Source organism: Pyxicephalus adspersus, chromosome 7 (assembly GCF_032062135.1).
Source record: "Pyxicephalus adspersus chromosome 7, UCB_Pads_2.0, whole genome shotgun sequence".
In the NCBI taxonomy this organism is placed as follows: Eukaryota; Metazoa; Chordata; class Amphibia; order Anura; family Pyxicephalidae; genus Pyxicephalus; species Pyxicephalus adspersus.
Window position 1 is genome coordinate 50,050,878 of NC_092864.1, and position 19,404 is coordinate 50,070,281.

Sequence of the window (19,404 nt, forward strand, 5' to 3'; positions counted from 1 at the left end):
AGTTTATGTATTGTCCTTCAGACATGTACACATTCCATCAGGCTATATAAGATAAATTATTCAAGATAGTGTTTCTTTAAGACTCACCAGCCTGTGGTGCTGACGCTGCCTTTTAACATATTATTGCATGAAACAGGGCACTTAGTGTACATGTCATGGAGCATCAGCTGAAAGTTAACAAGACAGCACTTCCAGGGTCCTCTGAAAACCAAATGCACTAAAACTGATGTGCCATTTTATTGACATTTAAATGAGTCCTTCACTTGTAAGAGGAGGTTGTTAATTTCTTACCAATATAGCAGCACTAAAGCAGAATGACTTAGCATCTACCACATGCGGCTTCCCATGATTGTTCCGTATAATGACTTTGTCGAAGACAAAAGGTGGAACTCTGCAAAGATATAAAATTTGTGTTATAGATTGTGAAGCCATTTCAGTTAGATGGCTGGAGTATATATCAGATTTAACAGTCGTTCTTAAGAATCATTAATATTGGTGTTTATTGATTTTCATATGCCTTTTTCTGGGAAATTGGTTATTTTGGAGATTTACACAGAAAGTCAGTTTGTGAAAAGGAGACACTCTTAATAAATTCGATACTCTTAAATTGTATCCTAAAATCATAGGGGAATGTTCTTAGCACCGTCTTTTGGAAAGGATTCATCAAATACTCTTCCCAAAATAATGCTGCCTTGCGTGGTTTAATTAAGTCAGGACGTGATCACAATATAATATCATCTGCCTTTTGTATTCTGTAGTATAAAATCGGCTTATATTGCTTCTTATAAACACATTTTAGAGAGAAGAATAGAATGAGAATTAGTCTTATTACCTGTTTTGTTATGAAAGATCTTGAACAAAAATAAAAATGTTTGATGCTGCCGCCAAAATTAACAAGACAAACTATAAAGTTTTAGGCTGTATATATATTTGAAATATGCATTTGGCTGGGCTTGCACTTTATGCAATGTATACTGTTACTAGTTTTCTGGCTGTTATAATTGCAGAATTTCAGCCACCTTGTAAAAATTGTCAGGTACATGAACTCCGGTCCTCCAAGTTCTAGCAATACTGTATAGCATGTGGAATTGTATGCGGACGTCTAATAAAAATTGCAGGCTGTTTTTTCCTTATTTTTCTTTGACTTGATACAAGAATTAATCTCCAGATTGACTGTAATTAAAGAGCAACTTTTTCACTGGCCAGGATAATGGAAAGCTTCCTTCAGATGTATTCAAAACAGACAAAGACTGCCATTAATCATTGCAATGCAAATCATCAGAGGTACATTGCTATACATCAATATGGAAATATTCTGAAGTGGTGAATGCACTGTACAATTTTTGGATTTGCATACATTTATACCGTCTTTAAAGCTTTAAAGGGGCTCTCTAGGTAAAAATAAAATAGTCCAAAGGAAAAATAAAACCATTAGGAGAAGTTTAAAGGGGACAATAAAACACATGGAAAACATAATAAAAATGTTTAAATATTCACCCCTCTTAGGGCATACAATATCAAACAAGCATACAGTAGGTGCATATAATAAAAGAAACTATTTACAAGTTGTGGTTTCTCAAACATCTATTTAACAAAAGATGTATTGTATTCATGGTCCTATTAGGGGAGGAATGACTGTAGGAATAAGGCGTTATAAATCATAAATCAAAAACATTGCTGATGTAAGGCTACCTAGCTCACAAACTGATGAAACATTTTTATCCAAAATAACTAAACCTCTCCCCAATCATTTTACTCCTGTTTGTCAAAACCGCTTTGATCTACTTGCTCTAACACCCCCTGCTAATGGCAGTATGCATTTCTGTATACATATACAAGAACATATATTGCAATCAGCAGCAGGTATCCAAGTGAGTAGATAGAAGGTCCTTTTTTAGTTTTGCTTGCAAATTGCTGCTGTTTGCTGCTCCCAGCCAACCCTCTTCAATACTGTGGGGTTTAACCCCCTCCTATTGTTTGCTACTTTCCCCACCTCTTAGATGTTAAGCTCTATGGGGCAGGGTTCTCTCCTCCTGTGTCACTGTCTGTATCTGTCTGTCATTTGCACATTTGCAACCCCTATTTAATGTACAGCGCTGCATAATCTGTTGGCGCTATATAAGAATTGTTTATTAATAATAATAATAATAATAATAATATTAATAACTGCAGCTCAGTTTAAACCGCTTCTGTGTCACGCAGCTAAAAGTTTTCAAAATTTAGATGTATAAATGAATATATATTATTTCTTTCCCCGTTGTAGCTGCCTGTTGGTGCCAATCCCAGCAAGTAGAATTATTTGGTGGCATACAAAAAGTAAATTATGTTTCTGTCATGCCACAAGTCTGTAGCCACATGTGTGAGATTTAGTGTCCAGGAAGAAAGAAATCTAATATGCAACATCACCACCTAATTCAATAAGATAACCCAAATTTTGCTTACCTTAATGATCACCATTGCAATAAAACTACCTATCAGCCCTACTTTTCTCTGATTCTAATGGTGGTAGGGTTATACAATATTTCCCCTGATATCCAGGAGTAACTTCACAGGCTCCATACCCCATCTCTCCAAACACCACCCTATCCCTCACTGTGAATGAAAACACATCCCTTGAATCCAGTTTCTTTCAGTGCTAATAATCTAACATGGCAGGTGAAGACTAAGCAGATGCAAACTGTGGCAGCAGGCTATTCAAGGAGAATAAAAAAAAATTGTCACCAAGAACATAATATGAAGAAATCAGGATGTTTTTAGGATCTGTACATAATATTTGTTACAAAAAAAGAGTTACAACCTAAATTAACTAGTATTGCTGCATAATAATGGTAGTTTTGGGGCTAACCTCTTTTAAACTACATATTGAAGAGGTTATGTATGATCTAGCTACCACCTAATAAGCAGGGGTAATTGGCAAAATTTTGTAACCAAAGGGCGTTAGATCATCCCCTGATCCCACTCTGTGCTTTAATCTCAGATGGTTACTTATTAAATGAAATGGAAAAAGAGAATGGAAAAAACTGACCTCCTTCTGAATCCTCTTTGCAGCCTTTATTAAAAAAAAGCAAGGTTAGTATTTGTACATAATCATTAGAAGTTGACTGGTAAAATGTTCATAAGTAAAATATTACATTATTTATCTACTGTAGACATTTTTCTGCTATTTAGACATATTTTTGCAATTATAGTTGGCTGCTTAATTTTGCAATATAGTATCAGTTTTGCTTCAGGGAGTTCTTGATAAATGGCTTCCCTATATATAAGGGTTTTTATTGCAAAAGTTGTACTTTCTTTCCAGTTTTGTTAGCTCCCCCTGTTTAATTTTTGTTTTACTTTGGCAATCATCTTGCCTCTGGCCTGCTGTTGAATCAACATTTTCTGCAGCGCGGTACAAATAACAGACACAGAAAAAAATGACAGACTGTAAATTAAGATTGATGTTGTGGGCAAGAGAGACGCAGAACAGTAGAACTGGGAGTTTTGGATACCATATTGTCTGGCACTTGAGAAGATATTGCTAGTTTGGTAGGGGCTTTGCTGGAACGGGCGCACATTAAAAGTGTGAGAATGTTGAGGGAGGAAGCATAGTTCTCGGTCTTCTCTGTTTCTTTAGAGCTAATTTTTAGTAGGAAAGTTTACAGAGAAAACTTTCTTTGTTCCAGAGAGGAGCAGGGGCATTCCATCACTTTCTGCTCCCAGAGGAAGCTGCCATTCCTCATGGCTTGATCTGTGCAGGATCTATTGCTTGAATATCTCTCTCACATTGTGACAACATGGAGGCACTAGAAGGAACACAAGACCCCATTCTCTATATATGAACCTTAGAAAGTCTGAAATGTACACATGGAGGTCTGGGACAATTATTACTATATTGATTTTGCTGTTGAAATATTAATATTTCCATTTGCTAATTTTTGCCAGACTGAAAACTCTCATCTTGGCTGATAGAACTGCGTGGGTAAAACTTGTTTAAAGAAATGATCTACTCTTTTGAAGTTTATTTAGATGCTGTGGTATGGTGTGGCATGGGTGGTTGGGTGAACATATGGTAGTTTAACTAATTTAGTGTACACATGGACCTGGAAGATTCGCTGTCAAAAATGGGAATCTGCTGACCCTACTTTACACAATGTTTTCATATCACACTACTGAGTGACAGTCATGTTTATATGTAACAACCAAACAAAGGGGAAAGTGACTATATAGGTGACATGATCATCAGGGAATCACAACCCCAAGTGTAAGGTAAAGATAGGGGTATGAATGATATATGATGATCAGATCAATTACTGACAACCAAAATGTAATATGGGCATGACCGGTATTTTAGATCTATTCATTAATAAAGTTTAAATGAACTCTACAGACCACTGCCTGTATAAAAAAATGCCAGATATGCCATCACATCATACATTTATATTGCACCTTCTGTAAAAGAAATGTCATTTTTATGCTGCCTACTAATGTCAATCTACTTGTGTGTATTTATGTCTGTTTTGCTCAATACAAAATTATTAACAGTATCAAGCCCAGGAATACATTACCTGGCCCACTGCTAATATAGAAATAAGGATTTGGTTGCATTCTCTTCAATGTTCTCCACTGTAGAACAATATAATTTTATCTGGGATCAGAATTCATTATTCTGTCTTTTCTGAAACATTTCTGTAGATCCCGAGATGACAGCCTCCATATAGTTGCCTGGAGAAGAAAGTAGCAACCTGTATTATATTGAATCATATACACATCTGCATTTTGCTTTCCTTTCAGAGATTCAAATACAATGCTATTTTAAACCATAAAATTTGTTTCTTGTCATTCGTGAGAAATATTCCATTATGTACATAACGGTTGTATAATTCAGATAACTGTCACAGTAATTACTTCTACATCAATTAAAGAAAACTCTGAAAATTGTCATTGCTGATGTTCTGCGGAAATTGCTAGTTTAATGTTCCTATTAGTAATAAACCTGTGTATGCTGTATACATGGTGAGTACACTGATGTCATTAAACAAATTTCTAGCGCTTTCTTACAATGGTGGCATGGACCACCTAGACTCGCTCAGGTACAGCTGCCAACTAAAGCAGACAGAAAAAATGTACTGTGTCCTTGGATCGGGGCAAGGGAAGCTAGAATTAGATATATAGGTGCATGCATGCTAATCAATGTGTTGATTCATCCTCTATCACAGGTCTCTTCCTTTATTTTCCTTTCTTTACAGAAAGATGGCACCATCTTCGTTCAGGCACTATTTAATTATTGTAAAGCTATACTGGCTCACACGTGACACAATCACATAAGTCAGGGGTGTCAAACTCAAATACTCAGAGGGCCAAAATTAAAAACTAAGATAAAGTCGCGGGCCAACTTTGAAATTTATTAAAAAAATATAGGAAATATTTCATTCTCGTTAGATACACAGTATGTAAATCCAATCACTAAAATATAATATAACCTTCAACATGCTAATCTACATCAAGAATCAATTTGCAGCTTTCATTAATATAATAGTTTATAGTATAATAGCATCTTACCATGAAGGTGTTTGATCAGGCATTTTCTGTAATAAAGTGACAACGTTCTCCTAATTGTGCTTCTGTGTTGTCACTTTGATCCATGGTGCAAATTACCATTTCACTACATTGCACAGGCATAGCTCAATATTGTCAGCATCAGGAACCTACCCTAAGCTTTGCCATGGCATCATTACCAGAGTACAACACAGGATAAAAAAGACATATATATTTATGCAAAAACAAGTATATATATGATGTCATTTGTTTATGATACACAATGCCCTTGACTAATAATCAGTTAGGATTTACATCTAACATAAGAAAGAATGAAATTGGACATTTTCCATGGCATCTCTGAAATGTTAACAAAGCATTCTCAATCTTTAGAAGATAACGCACAGTGCTTAATATCCCGAGAGTGTGTCATTCTGATGGCTTGCACTGTTTCTGCTCCACTTAATGATGCATAACTGATTTCCTATCAGTCCACCTGGATTTTGTACAGGAATGAGGGGACCCCAGGACCCTCCGACATATAATATAAGAGTAATGTATCATTAATATTTACAGCATTAATGACTCTTGATAGCATTCATTGAAAAATGAGAATGTTTATCAGAGCACACATTTGACAGTGATTTACAGTGAAATTATGTCAGATTATGTTTCATTAGTGAATGACAATTTCTATATGGAGCAGAATTGAGGCAGAGAAGCCCTTTCCCCTGACCTTCACTTTATAATGGGGCGATGATACATAGAATACAGTGAGGATGGGAGGCACACTTCTGTTTTAAAGGCTAAAATAATAGTTTCTGTGTAATTTGGTAAAGTACACAGTACTACATCATACAGCAAATATAAACTACATCTCTATAATAACATCTAGGTTTGCATATCGTTAAGACTGGTAAATAATTAATGAAATATTAGATGTGTATTTAAAATCTGCAAACTTTTTTTTAGGGAACAAGTATAACCAACTGATAAATAATAAAGCCCTGCAGCAACATCAATATTTGCTTGTTTTTTTTTACTTACCCTAAAATAAAAACACTTTTACTTTCACAGATCAGTTGCCCCCTGCGGAGCGCTGGGTGCCGTCATCTTTATTCCCTTAGATGGTGAGTAAAGGAATTTCGATATCACTGTGCATGTGTGGGATCGGCATTTTTTTCACCTTCTGCACGTGCCCAAGATGAGGCAGCCAAAAGCTGCCCGGGATGTGTGACCTGTGTATTCCAGAAGGCTCTGTGCTCCTATTCTGTCTTTATTGATGTGGGGGGAATAAAAGAATAAAGCCCCTCCACCCAAACAAAAAAAGAAGGTAATCTTTACCTTACATAAAAGGGTTGTTATATTTCTCAAGGTCACCAATGATGAACCGTCCAGGTTTTTGTTCCTGGTTCGGGATGTCTCCTGATTGAATTGGATGTGTTACACCAGCAATTGCATGGACAGAAAATTCTCCAACACCTACCGAAACTAAAACATTGGTTTATGGTAGACTGGTCTCCTCATAATGTAATGCATATTCAGTTTAAATTGAGTTTATTTAGATACAAACTGATCAATGAGAGATTTTTCATTTGGTCTATGTCTGCATTTTAAAGAAAAACTCCAGCCTGGAATAAAATCACATAATAACAGCTTATTTGTATTTTTTTTAGTTCTGATTTTGAGATGAACAATGTCTGCATAAGGAATGCTTTCAAGCCTGTACCAGAAGGTAAGTTGAATTAAGTGCATTGGGGGTTGTCCGTATAAATGTACCCAGCTATTTTCCCTTGTTGTGTCCTTGTGGTGTCAAAGCTATGATGCCATGGCAGCCCCCACTTGACAATGTTTGGGCCTGAAGTTTGGCCTTTCAGACCAGAACACTGTCAAATAATGGAGGTAACAAGCACCCTGGTTTACCAGCAAAAGCATTTGTATTTCTGTGCTCCCAGTCCTGATATTTCCATAGTACTGCCAGATAGCGCTATTTGTTTCTGTTACAGTTTTAAAATATAGAAGACATATAATAGCATATTCTCTCATTACTGACCTGACAATAAAAGAGAAGGTGTAGACCTTTCAGATCATCTCTCTTCTCACTGCTCTCCTCTCCAGCCGGTATATTTACTGTCTTTATAGTTGACTGCAGCACATATTGGCTCCAAATCCTTCCCCTCCATCTTCCAGTGTGCGTGTTGATATGTGGGGGTTTGTAAGAGATGATACTAAATTAAACTCATGTATCTGCACTAGCTGCATTTGAAACACATAAATTATTAATTACCAAACACAGATCTGCAAAAATGTATACCTGCCTGGAGAGCAGAATTACCTGGAGGAAGAACCCCACTGCAAACACAAGGCCACCATATGCAAAGGCATTGACTTGAGGTGCAGTTTGCCATTCCTTGGTGCTGGTTTACTCAGCTGCCAGGAGCTGCAAACCACACAGGTTTAGACGGCACATGTAAAAGAGCTCAATAGACATGTTAAGAGCAAGTACAAATAAAACTGAGCATGTATCCTTTACTGGTTAGAAATATGGTGCAGGTTTGCAAATCTAAGGGGTCGTTTTAAAAAGGAGAAGAAGAACGAAGAGCTGTTGCCAATGTTCACCAAAATCTTCAGCTTTATCCATGTGCTATGTTTTCCTAAATCATTTTCAAAGCAATTCCATATTGAAGCATAGAGATTATGGCGGGAACAAGGGTGGTCATGCTTTCTATTAAGTATTTGTTGTTGTAGATGAGGGCAGGAGGCTGAGCCTGACTTGTATGGTGCTGGAAGGTACGTTGCATTAGCTTGGATTGCATATTTGGATCCGGTTGGATTAGCAGAGGGTTATGAATGACTATGCAGCTCATTACCTATAACATTGCAGTGACAATATTCATCTCTGTCCATGGATTCTGATCACAACCAAATCACTGAAGTGAAAGCACTCGCCTTTCTCCCAGATATCCCTCTGCATGACAGAGAGTCTCTGACAGGTGCTCACATTTATAGCGTGCCTGTAACACAGCAGCAGTTTGACACGCCATTGACTCTTAGAAAATGGTGCTAAGGCCTTGCTAAGGACTGAGGATTTATTTCTAGTTCTTTTTTTTTGTTACCACATATGTTTTGCAAATTCAGTAAGTCAGCTGTTAGAGTACACCTTGACATGTCAACATAACCGAAATAATAGATGGGAGATTGGGGCGCTTTGGATGGGTTATGTGGGAGATAGTGGAGGTGTATGGCATCGCTTTTGAAGAGTCTCATAACTGAGTCACAGAAAATACATTAAATCGTCTCTGTCATTGTAAGAAAGGATCTATGCAAATGATTTTTATTCTCCCCTCTTCAGTGGATTGTGTCTTTTACTTCCTTCTGCCCCAGGTATGCAGACTCTATGGGACAATTTAGCATTCAACACTTCTGTGTTTGCTGCAATGTACTATGGTTTCATCCTCCAAACCTTAAATATGTTACTGCTGTGTCCTGTACTGATGTAGGGACAGATCCGCATTCCTTGACAGAAAACTGCACTGAGAAATAGGGAAGGTTGGACAATGGGGCCACTGAAGTGTATAGAGCGTCTTCTCTACTGTAGGGACCTTTTTCCAGGACTATTGTCCAACTTGACAAGGGCAAATCTATAGTTATGTCATTGATTTAGAAGATCAGAAAATCAGGTTCTTGCATAAAGTGACTCCACAGACTCCACCAATACTAACTTCACCTATTGCTGACTATGTTGTCCAAGCTTTGGCCACCTACAACTATTTGTGTGCTTTATACACAAAAAATATTAAACAATGTCATCTTTAGCCTCTTAAGTAGTGGTGGATTTGCATGAAGGAAGAGTTTAACAGTTAAACAGTTTAAGCAATAAACAGTTTAAAGATAAACAGAAAGTAAAGATTGGACTAGCAGACATTGGTATGATAGTTCATCTTTTTATTGTGGTGTTGGACTGCATGCAGCAGATCTTTCTCAATTATGGAAGGTAACATCTTTGTAGAGAGAGGGCTTTGCTTTCTCATGCATGGAAAGCAGTGAGAAACACAGTAGTGATACCATTAAATCTTATTCCATTCACATAAGACTATTCTCCAATCTTCCTTTGCAAATGTAATTGTAAATAGGTGGTGTGGGACAGTACAGTCAGTTCTGTCTATTAAATAACTTCTATTGCACTTTGACAACTTCAGGGGCTCATCTAAGCCTTTGGATGGAAAGCTTTAATAAATATTAACAACTGAAGCAAAACTCATAATTCCCTTGGTTAATAGATTGACTAAATGGGTTGCCAATAATAAGACTAAATAAATTGCTGCGATAACAGGAAAGTAATTAATTAGGAGATTTTTAATACATTAGTTGATTGTTTTCTTAATTAGTAATTACAATGTTCCTCAAAGCTATAATTTGATGTCACTTATTACTGAATTTATCTATAACAGATTGCTGCCCTGATTAGTAATAGAGGCAACTCAAAGCTCCAAATCGCATTTAATTGGTACCTTATAAAAAATGTTTTGTTATCTGGTGATTGAAATTGTGTAAGCTGACATCGGGAACTAAAGTTATAACATTGCCTGTTATTTCAAAGTTAGCTAACTTCATTTGTAAGGCCTCTTTCAGGCTTTTGGTCCAAAACTGCATGGTTAACTGAAGCTATATGTGCCCGCAGGCTGTTTTTAGAGTTAACTGCAGCATGTTGCTTTTCCATGTGTTATGTTTTCCTAAATAATTCTCATAGCAGGAGGGATGGAGGAGAACCAGTGAGCGGCACCACCCTGTGTTCTTTCCTTATTGACTTATATTGTGTTGTTCACCGTTGGTCATTTATGGATCCAGGAATGACATTGGTTGGACACTGTACGAATGTCAGATTTTTGCCTGATATGAGCCCGACAGTTCATATCAGGCGAGAATCATCTGACGTGTGTACATAGCCTAATGTTCTACTCGTATCTGCTCCCTTTGGTATGTTCAGTATACCACTGAGGGTACCATACACAGTAAATATGTTCCTGGCAGGATTTATCACTAAGAAAAAAGCCTGAAATACCATGGTTACCATATCTAGGACACCAGGACTGCTAAGCAGCAATATATATATGAAGAGTGTGTATATATATATATATATATATATACATTATACATATATATATTTTTTTTCTTTAGTTTGGATACATTTCAGATCACAGAATGTAAATGTTCAATTTATACGAGGAGTGTTTTCATTCTTGCCATTTCCATTACAAAGCAACCTTGCTGCTATACACCCTTATGACACAATTTGTATTTTTGGAATAAGTTGGAAAGACCAAACAGCACAGCACACAATGAGGACCAATTTGCTCTTCACCGTCTCCTGTTTAAGCTTTCGTGTGCTGAAGTCTGTAGTTATATTCCATCTGTCGCCATAGCTGTGGCCTGTGGCAACATCCTCTGTATCAACAATTATTTTATCTGCATATTCATACTGACCACATTACTGTCTCCTCCGTTAGTAAATCCTCCATCCAAACGCAATACTGAATTTTTTATATCTATACATTTAGCATAATGGTAGCCTCAGGTCAGCTGTATAATAGCTTATTTTGTCCTACAGAGTCCCATGAATACGTTAGAGTCTGCAGTTTTCTCTGCCAGTGCAAATTTGTGATACTGCAGAAATCTGGGCATATGGAGTGAGCTGGTACAACAGTTTCTGCTAAATAATTTTTTCTTCAATTTCCTGTGCCGTATTGGCATCAAAACAAAACATTTTGCAGAGACAGATGGAATGCAGTTAGCGCCCAAACTAAATGAATGAACAAATGTACAAACTCCAGGTTGATCTTGGCACAGCAAGCTAGGTCAGTCTTATTGCCCAGCTTTTGCTTAACTGTTAAGGTTCTGTATTCCAAAACAGGTTGCTTTCATCTGTTTGTAGAATTGTGTTGCCACCATTCCATGTGGTTGGGAAGGTGCTTCATTTGGCATGGAAGTGGAAAACTTTCTGGATTTAAAAGGGCATTCCAATCAAATCGATATATTAGTAGATAGAACATAGTAAATTAGGTGTTTAACTTCATGACCCTGCAGGCGGAACCTCACTCTTTCACTTATATTCTTCTGCATAAGATATTTAACAGGGAAATGGGATTTATTTCTAATATCCATAACAAGGAAATGGAGCATCATACTTAGATACAAAAGATTTAAAGCAAAAGTAAACTCAAAATACAAAAAGTCACCAGAAGGTAAAAGCATTTGGCCAGAAAACCTTTTCTCCTTGCTTCTGGTGACTTTTTGTCCTTTGTTTGTAGTTTGCATTGTAGAACATGGCAGTGCCAGGAATAGACCTGGATGCTGGAAACTACTCCCAAAAATGCATCAATGGCCGGCTAATGAGTGAAGAAGATCATGGTGGTCCCAGAAGTCATGGCAGTGAAGATGACAGCTTCGGGAATGCACCATTAACAGTATTCTGGACCCATCAACGCTGCATGAAAAGGTAAGACCTTTGCCACAGTCTGTAAGTATGCTTTGTATACTTGCCAATTATGGCAAAAGTTTATCCACACTAGGAATGAACAAGCAAGTTTTTAAAACTCGATTCCGCTGGGAATTCGTCCGTTTTCGCTTTCCGAAATTGTAAGCAAGAGAGGCCGGTGTAAATTCACCGATCGAGCTCGAATTTTAAAAAAAAGTTTGCGGACTGTGCTGATCAATGAATGCATTTATTGATAAGCTCAGTGTGCGATCCCCGGCACTAGAGGTTTTATGGGGACAAGTCTCCCAATTCAAAACCTCTAGTGGTCTCTGATTGGCTGAGGAAAGCCAATTGGTTCGCTGAAATTTCGCAGACCCATCGGAAGTTCAAGGAAATTTTCGCAAGAATGCCAGAGGCATTCTCGCACATTCCTAATCCACACCAATGAGTTTAGTTTTGCTTTAAATTCATTATAGATGTACTAGAGCTCTTAAGCTGCGTACACACTTCCAATTTTTATCGTTGGAAATGAACGACGAACGAACGACGAACGATCGATTGGGCAAAAATCGTTCGTAAAAAAAGTAACCAACGACGCCGACGAACGAGAATAGTCGCTGGAAATGAACAACCGGACCGGCGGATCGGATTGGACGACGATCGTTTACCATCTATCGTGTGTACGGTCGTTCATTGATCGTCCATGGTCTGAGCATGCGCGGTGAACGAACGTTCGCTTACTTCCTGTGGTGCACGTCACTTCCTGTATCGTTCAAACGATCGCATCTATCGTGTGTACAATATCTGCGAACGATCGTGTCGTTATCTGTATGTACAGGATCGGTGCTATACGATCGTTATAAAATATCGTGCAGGATTGTTCGTCGTTCGTTTACCAACGATAATAATTGGAAGTGTGTACGTAGCTTTAGGCTTTGCAGCAGACATTTTTACCACAATCACCTGCAATAATCTGCCTATTCAGGACAAACTGGCTGTATTTTTTTAACCCCCTCCTTTCCCTGCAATAGCATTGGCTGTTATTGGTTGTTAGAAGTCCAACAGGGGCATCACTAACGACCTCCTCAAAAACATCCAGGCATACCCATACACACACAAACAATTGTTTTGGGTGATGCCAATCCAAAGCGTGTACAGTAATTTTCCAGAAATCTTATCCCTAATGTTATTCTGGAAACACCAAAACAGATTTAATGCCAGAGCAGTGTTTCTCAACTAGGGTTCCTCCAGAGGTTGCTATGAGTTCCTTAAACAATGAGCATGTTGGACATCTTAAGTCAGTTTAATTGACAGGTTTTGACTATCTGTAAGGGGAACATTCTGCCCCATGGCCAGCAATGTAAGAGGCATTCTTCCTACTGACCACCACACAAATGTTCTGTGAGTTGTGTGTATATATTAATTATATTATGCCATGGTTCCACCATGTATAAAAGGTTGAGAAAGGCTGGGCCAGAGTATAAAAAACAGACAAAACAAAATACAGTAATTTTTTATTTCTATGAGAAAAGTAACAAATAAAAACAGAGCCATAAATGCTATTACCCCAAAACATGCTGTTAAAAAACAAGACTTGAGTTTAACAAATTACAACTTAACAGGCATGGTGTTGTATAACCTACAAAAGAAAAAAGGAAAAAAAAAAGATACAAATATTGTGGCACAACACTAGCCATAGATTGGAGTATACCTTTGGATGGGAAGTGAGGAATGGGAAGAGAAGTGCGTCTTTGTTAGATATATGTGTTGTGTGGATGTATATATGAAGTAGGAATACACACACCTGCATAATCATAATCAAAGTGTACAACAACATAACTACTAGAAGTTGCAATGTTCGACATGCAAAATAGAACATACATTCAAAATAGAAGGGTCATAAACCAAACAAACCTCCAGAAAATAAACATTTTCAAGCTGTATTAACATGTTCGGAGTACTGGTAATTTAAGAGTGCAGCCCTGGATTGTCTGGAGAACACAAAAGCCTTTATTTAATAATAGCGCATGGAGCCATAAGGTGCCACTGCTTTTGACAACCAAACACATTTTCTTCTACATCAGTTTACTGTAACTAGGCCATTGATACAAAATTTCTGATGCTTTCTTTGTGTGTTTTTCTGAAGACCGAAGTGTTTTAGACAACCAGGAATTAATCTAATGCCTATTTTTTAATTTGGGAGAATGGCAAATGACAGCCAAAAAAAAAAAACAAATCACCAACGACAGCAAAAGATTTGTAGCTTTGTGGTTACCTTAACTATGTGTACCTAACATTTACCACACCCAGGCCTTTTGGTTCCTTTTAGGCCTCACCTACAATATGGCTGTCACAGCTGCATGGACTGTATGAATACCACATGATAATGTTAGTGGGATCTAAGTAAAAGAAATGGGTTCCTTAAAAAACAAAATTCCAAGAATAAATGCAAAAGTGACTACAACACTAGCACTCATGATCTATATAAACTACTAGTAGGCACTGCTGGCTGCAGTCTTTTGTAACTACTAAAAGTGGCTTTGTTAAGAATACTTGATTAAAAGTCTCTACAAAAATAATTTGTTCAGGCCATAAGCAGGGACAAATTTCTAATGGTAAAAAAGGGCAGACATATGTTTCCTTCCTATACAGTCACATATGTACCTGAGCTGAGAGTAAAACATAGCAAGCGCTTCCAATATCACTCTGTATTCCTAACTTCTTATCCATTGTCATGTAAGTGCATTTTATAGGGTAAGGGTTAGCTAATGTATCGGGCACACTATCACAAGGCATTATCTTATATTAGTAAAAAGTAATATTTTAATCCTCACATTTTTTTGTTTGTCAGTGAATATCATTATTTATGATACAAACAGATAGAGAAAGCACAATACAGGACAAGAACAATCTTTGCAGGAAAAAAGGACTTTGCTATGAAAAAGCTTATCACTGCAAGTTGTTAAAGTGATCTCTGCTTCTGGAGAGAGAAAACATTGGAAACGTGATTATTGTCAAACCTTTAGACCAGCCAAATGCATATTGTAGTTGTGTTTTGTGGATATATTCCCTATAACACCCAATGGAAGTACCAATTGTGTGGAAGGTGACAGAAGACTGGATCTTTTTTTTTTGCTTTGAATAGGCAAAGGTAGGTTATATTCCTTTACCACTGGCTGTGTTCACATTCGAGAACCTTCCTTTACCTCTGATAGGCTAAATACCTTCTATAGGCTAAATATTATGGTTCTTCCATTTTCCAATGGACCACCCAATATGGGGTGATAATGCCATAATGCTGGTTTCATGTAGATTTGTGAAATGCTCTTTAGAAAAGGGAACCAGATGTGTTAGATAACAGATAAATTTAAGGCTTACCAATAGCGGGGGTAAGAGGGAATTATTTTTGGAGGAACCCTTTAGGATTATACACAGAGGTGCTACCGGACTTGTCCCTAAGTGCTACCACATCATTCTCATCAGGTAGTGTTCCATACTAAATTCTCAGTATATTAAGATGAAATATTCTAAAATATTCTGATATATATATATATATGCCCCATAGTTCAGAATTATATATTTTACATTTGCTGCAAGAACAAGGATTGCGGACTTAGCATATGACAATGGAAGCTTGTTGGGAAGCATTTGCTTGGCTCTCACAGTTATGCTGGAGGTAGGGAATGTTGATTTCAGGGTATTAAGTGAGTTGTAATTCCCCTATAGTAGAGGACTAAACCACAGAGCTACTTCACCAAATGGACTTCGGGCAGAATTCTGATTTTGTAACCAAACAGATTTCTGGAGGAAGGGCCAAGTAGGTGGATATTAAACTAGGTCCCTGTTGCCATGTTCAAACCATACAGCAATCGTTCTTCTACTGGTAATAGGGGTGAGTTATTAAACCATTCCATATGGCTTTTTTTAAATGGAACATTTTTCACATTAAATTACTTGTGAGCTGTTATGTGTCTCCCTCCAGAATCCAATTCTTTAACCTTTGTTGTAACTCTATATTGTACATTGTTTTATAGCTTCTTTGGGGATTCATTAATGTGCAAGGTAGCACTTTAAACTACCAAAATTATTCTTAGCATTAGTAGTAAAATATTTATAAAAATAACTTCATGTTGCATCCTTTTATTATAAGGAAGAATAACATATTTGTGCTTTATTGTTAAATGGAAGTGATGTGGTTTGCATATCTGCAATGGATCACCTGCTTGTGTTAACAGCAGTCACCTCTGGATGTAGCTATTAGAATGATCAATGATTAGGAGGGGAACATGACCCATGGGTTATAAACTTTTCATCTAAATACACTTGACCGTTTTGACCTGTCATGCTTAAGGTTTGGTTTGTTCACCAAATATACATCAATGTGATGCTTGACCTACTATTGACAGGGCAATGTTAATTCAGAAGCACAAAATGTACAAATAGGGACAAAAAAAGAAAACAGCTAACATGAAGAAGGAGGTAGTCAAAGTTTTAGTATGAAATACTCTGACCCATTATCATTGATTTTTACCTGACAAATAACAGTCGCATGTCAGTGTAGAGTTATATAAAACAAGATCAAAACACAAGCAGACAATTAAAACATATATTGAACTGGGTTAAGATAAATGGTGTGGTGTAGCAAAAAAAAAAAAAAAAAAAAAAAAAAAAAAAAAAAAAAAAAAATGAAAAAAAAAAAAAAAAAAAAAGCACAACAATCTAAAACACAAAATGTGCAAAAATAAAACAAAAACATAGTTAATCTTTTTAAAATAATAAAGATTTTTTTCTTCTGCATAGTTTGTTTTTCTTTCTTTGGGCAATCTGGAAATAAGCTGCCATTGGAGATTTCCATTCATTGACAAGGTGGAAAAAATGCAAAAAGTGAATTTACATGAAGCATGTAAAACAATAGTAGTGAGAAAACCATCACATCAGGCAGGCACAATTACCTTTGTGTATGTACATGAGAAAATGAAAACACTAATAAAAAATAGGCCTTATTTATTTTCTTAGCATTAGTTTAGTAATGGATGTTTATATTGTGTCTTTTAGTCACTGTGCTGCATGGATGAGGCGTTCATTTTAGTCCAGTCCTATCACTGTTTATCCACCGTGCAGCAACAGTTAAAAAGTTTGCAAAGCTTAAATGAGTGCCATGTTTCCTCTTGTACTGGAAGCCTTCCTAAAGGCTTCTCAATAAGAACTTCATTCACGCCAAATGTCCACCCGTCTAGCTTCAGTCTTCGAGCCTGTAGGCAAAAGCCAAGCCATGGGCATTATCTCTTCACCAATAAAAGCATGGCTGTGGTAACTTAATTGAACAGCTAAGCTTATGACAGCCTTTTGTTAGATTTTCAAGTGTGGCAGCAGCTCACTTGCAAGCTTAAGTCTTCAGCGGACACTCTGTAGGTGGATGGGGTGAGGAAGCTGGTGTGGGGAAGGAGGCATTGCTTTCTTGGGATGGCAGTCTTTTTTGGTGCAGCTCTTCCCATTTGGCACGGTTTACGATCACCGAGTCCAGCATTGGCTTAAGTTTCCCATTAATTTTCACTAGAGACTGGAAGATAAAAGAGATACAAAGGATCAACAAAGTGGAGATGCTTTCTGCTATTTTTCTGTGCCAATGCTCTACTTTTTGGTGGTGTGTTGAATGGGGTACAGCCCAATGTGCTTTGCAAATAAATGTCATAGATACAGGCTTTAGGTTTAATTTACTAAAGTGTTTTATCGCTGTTTTTTTTTTTATAAAAGAAATTTCCCTAAAAATTTAGCTTAGTTGTGGACCAGTCACATGTACAAGTGATTGAAATGGAATAAAATAAAAGTTGAAATGAATCCAGTTGGATTGGTATAAAAATACAACCAGATTTAGAATGTATCACTTTTTTTAAAAAAAAAAGCAGATCATTTTTTTGTAAAGTGTAATTGGTATATTTGAAAAAATAAAAATTTGATACGTTTATATATTTAAAAAATTATTAAAAATCGTTATACTAAAAAAGTAGCCGTTTTATTCACTTTAGGAAGTATAGCAGTGCCTATGACAGCATGATAACTGAGCAAATCCTATTAAACTGTTAAAGAAAAACTGAGAAATGCATATACCAGGTTCTGTTCCAGTCCTGCCTCCTTTTTTCTATAACATACCCTTTACAATTTTTTTTATAATTCCCTGAAATCCTAAAAGCAAAATTGATTTTTTTAAATATAAAAATAGGTACAGATACAAAAGTAAGTGCTGAAATATTCACAAGGAACAGAAAAAAAATGTACCCATTTATTTTCCCAGATGGAATTTTTATTGTTCATTCAATAACATATTACAGCCTAATTAATGGTGGAGTAATGACTTGATAAATTGTCATTAAATAGCAGCACAGCGTAAAGCTGATGTTAGCCAAAATCACTAAAATGTTGCACTGTACAGATGCTACAAGTATACACATAGCTGTTTAAGGCAGAATGACAAGCATCATTTACACTGACAAGCTGCAGCTATATTTAGCTTGAACTAGACTATTCTGTTACTAAAGGAGGACATATGAACCTATGTACACAAGAACGCACGTCATTAGTTAGGAGACATAAACAGGTTTATTTAATAACCTATACACAGTGAGAGCAATGTTGGTCAATAGCCAATGGCAACCAGACAGAATTCATCTTTCAATACTACAAAAGTATCAAACTAATGAGAGCAGTTAGGTTGCTGAATGGTACTAGATACAAATAATTGATGCATTATGTTATTTAATAAACACCCATTTAAAAGTATTCAATGGGAAATTAGGGCTCGCTAGGTGCACTCATTCATGAAATCTCAACTTTGGGTTCCCCTACTAAACGCCCCACCTTCAAAAGACACATTGTGCGTAATTTGTACTTTTATCATACTTTCCTTTTCCAAAATATTTAGGCTGATGACATGTTGAGCAACGTCCCTTTCCTCCTCAGACTTTAGCCATAAGTTCGGTAGTTCTCAATGATGCCAAAAGTGGTCCTATGTGTTGACTTCAGTGTTGTTCACTGTTAATGGAGGCTCCAAGATGGTGCCTACTTAGGGTGGTGGGGTGGGTCCATGATGTTTTGCTTTCACAGTATATCCCCAGTCTTACAATTTGATACTCAGTAAAATACCAAGGACATCTAGTGATGGAAAAGTAATACTAAGGGGGACAATGGCATAGAGGTGTTGAGACTAACTTATGTAAAGCAGAAGTATAGTTACTTTACCTCGCTGCTGACATCTTCACCTCGTACTTTTTGGATTCTGGATCTCCGATCATTTTAATTGCACAGGCTACAATATTCTAACTTCTGCACAGGTACACAGGAGTTCTTTATTTCAGTGGTGAAGTTTGCCGAGAACATACACTGAGCTGCACATGTGCTTCTCAGTGTACATTCTGCTG

The 19,404-nt window shown here is 36.9% G+C and overlaps 1 protein-coding gene across 1 annotated transcript in view; it reads right to left on the reverse strand.

The window, feature by feature from the left end:
* Positions 1-16,683: 16,683 nt before the first annotated feature.
* PDE11A (phosphodiesterase 11A) overlaps positions 16,684-19,404 on the reverse strand; it is a 247,652-nt gene continuing 244,931 nt past the window's right edge. Inside the window, exon 19 of the mRNA XM_072419100.1 lies at positions 16,684-17,549. Coding sequence (XP_072275201.1) covers positions 17,376-17,549 — 174 coding nt within the window. The 3' untranslated portion in view covers positions 16,684-17,375. The remainder of the gene's footprint in view (positions 17,550-19,404) is intronic.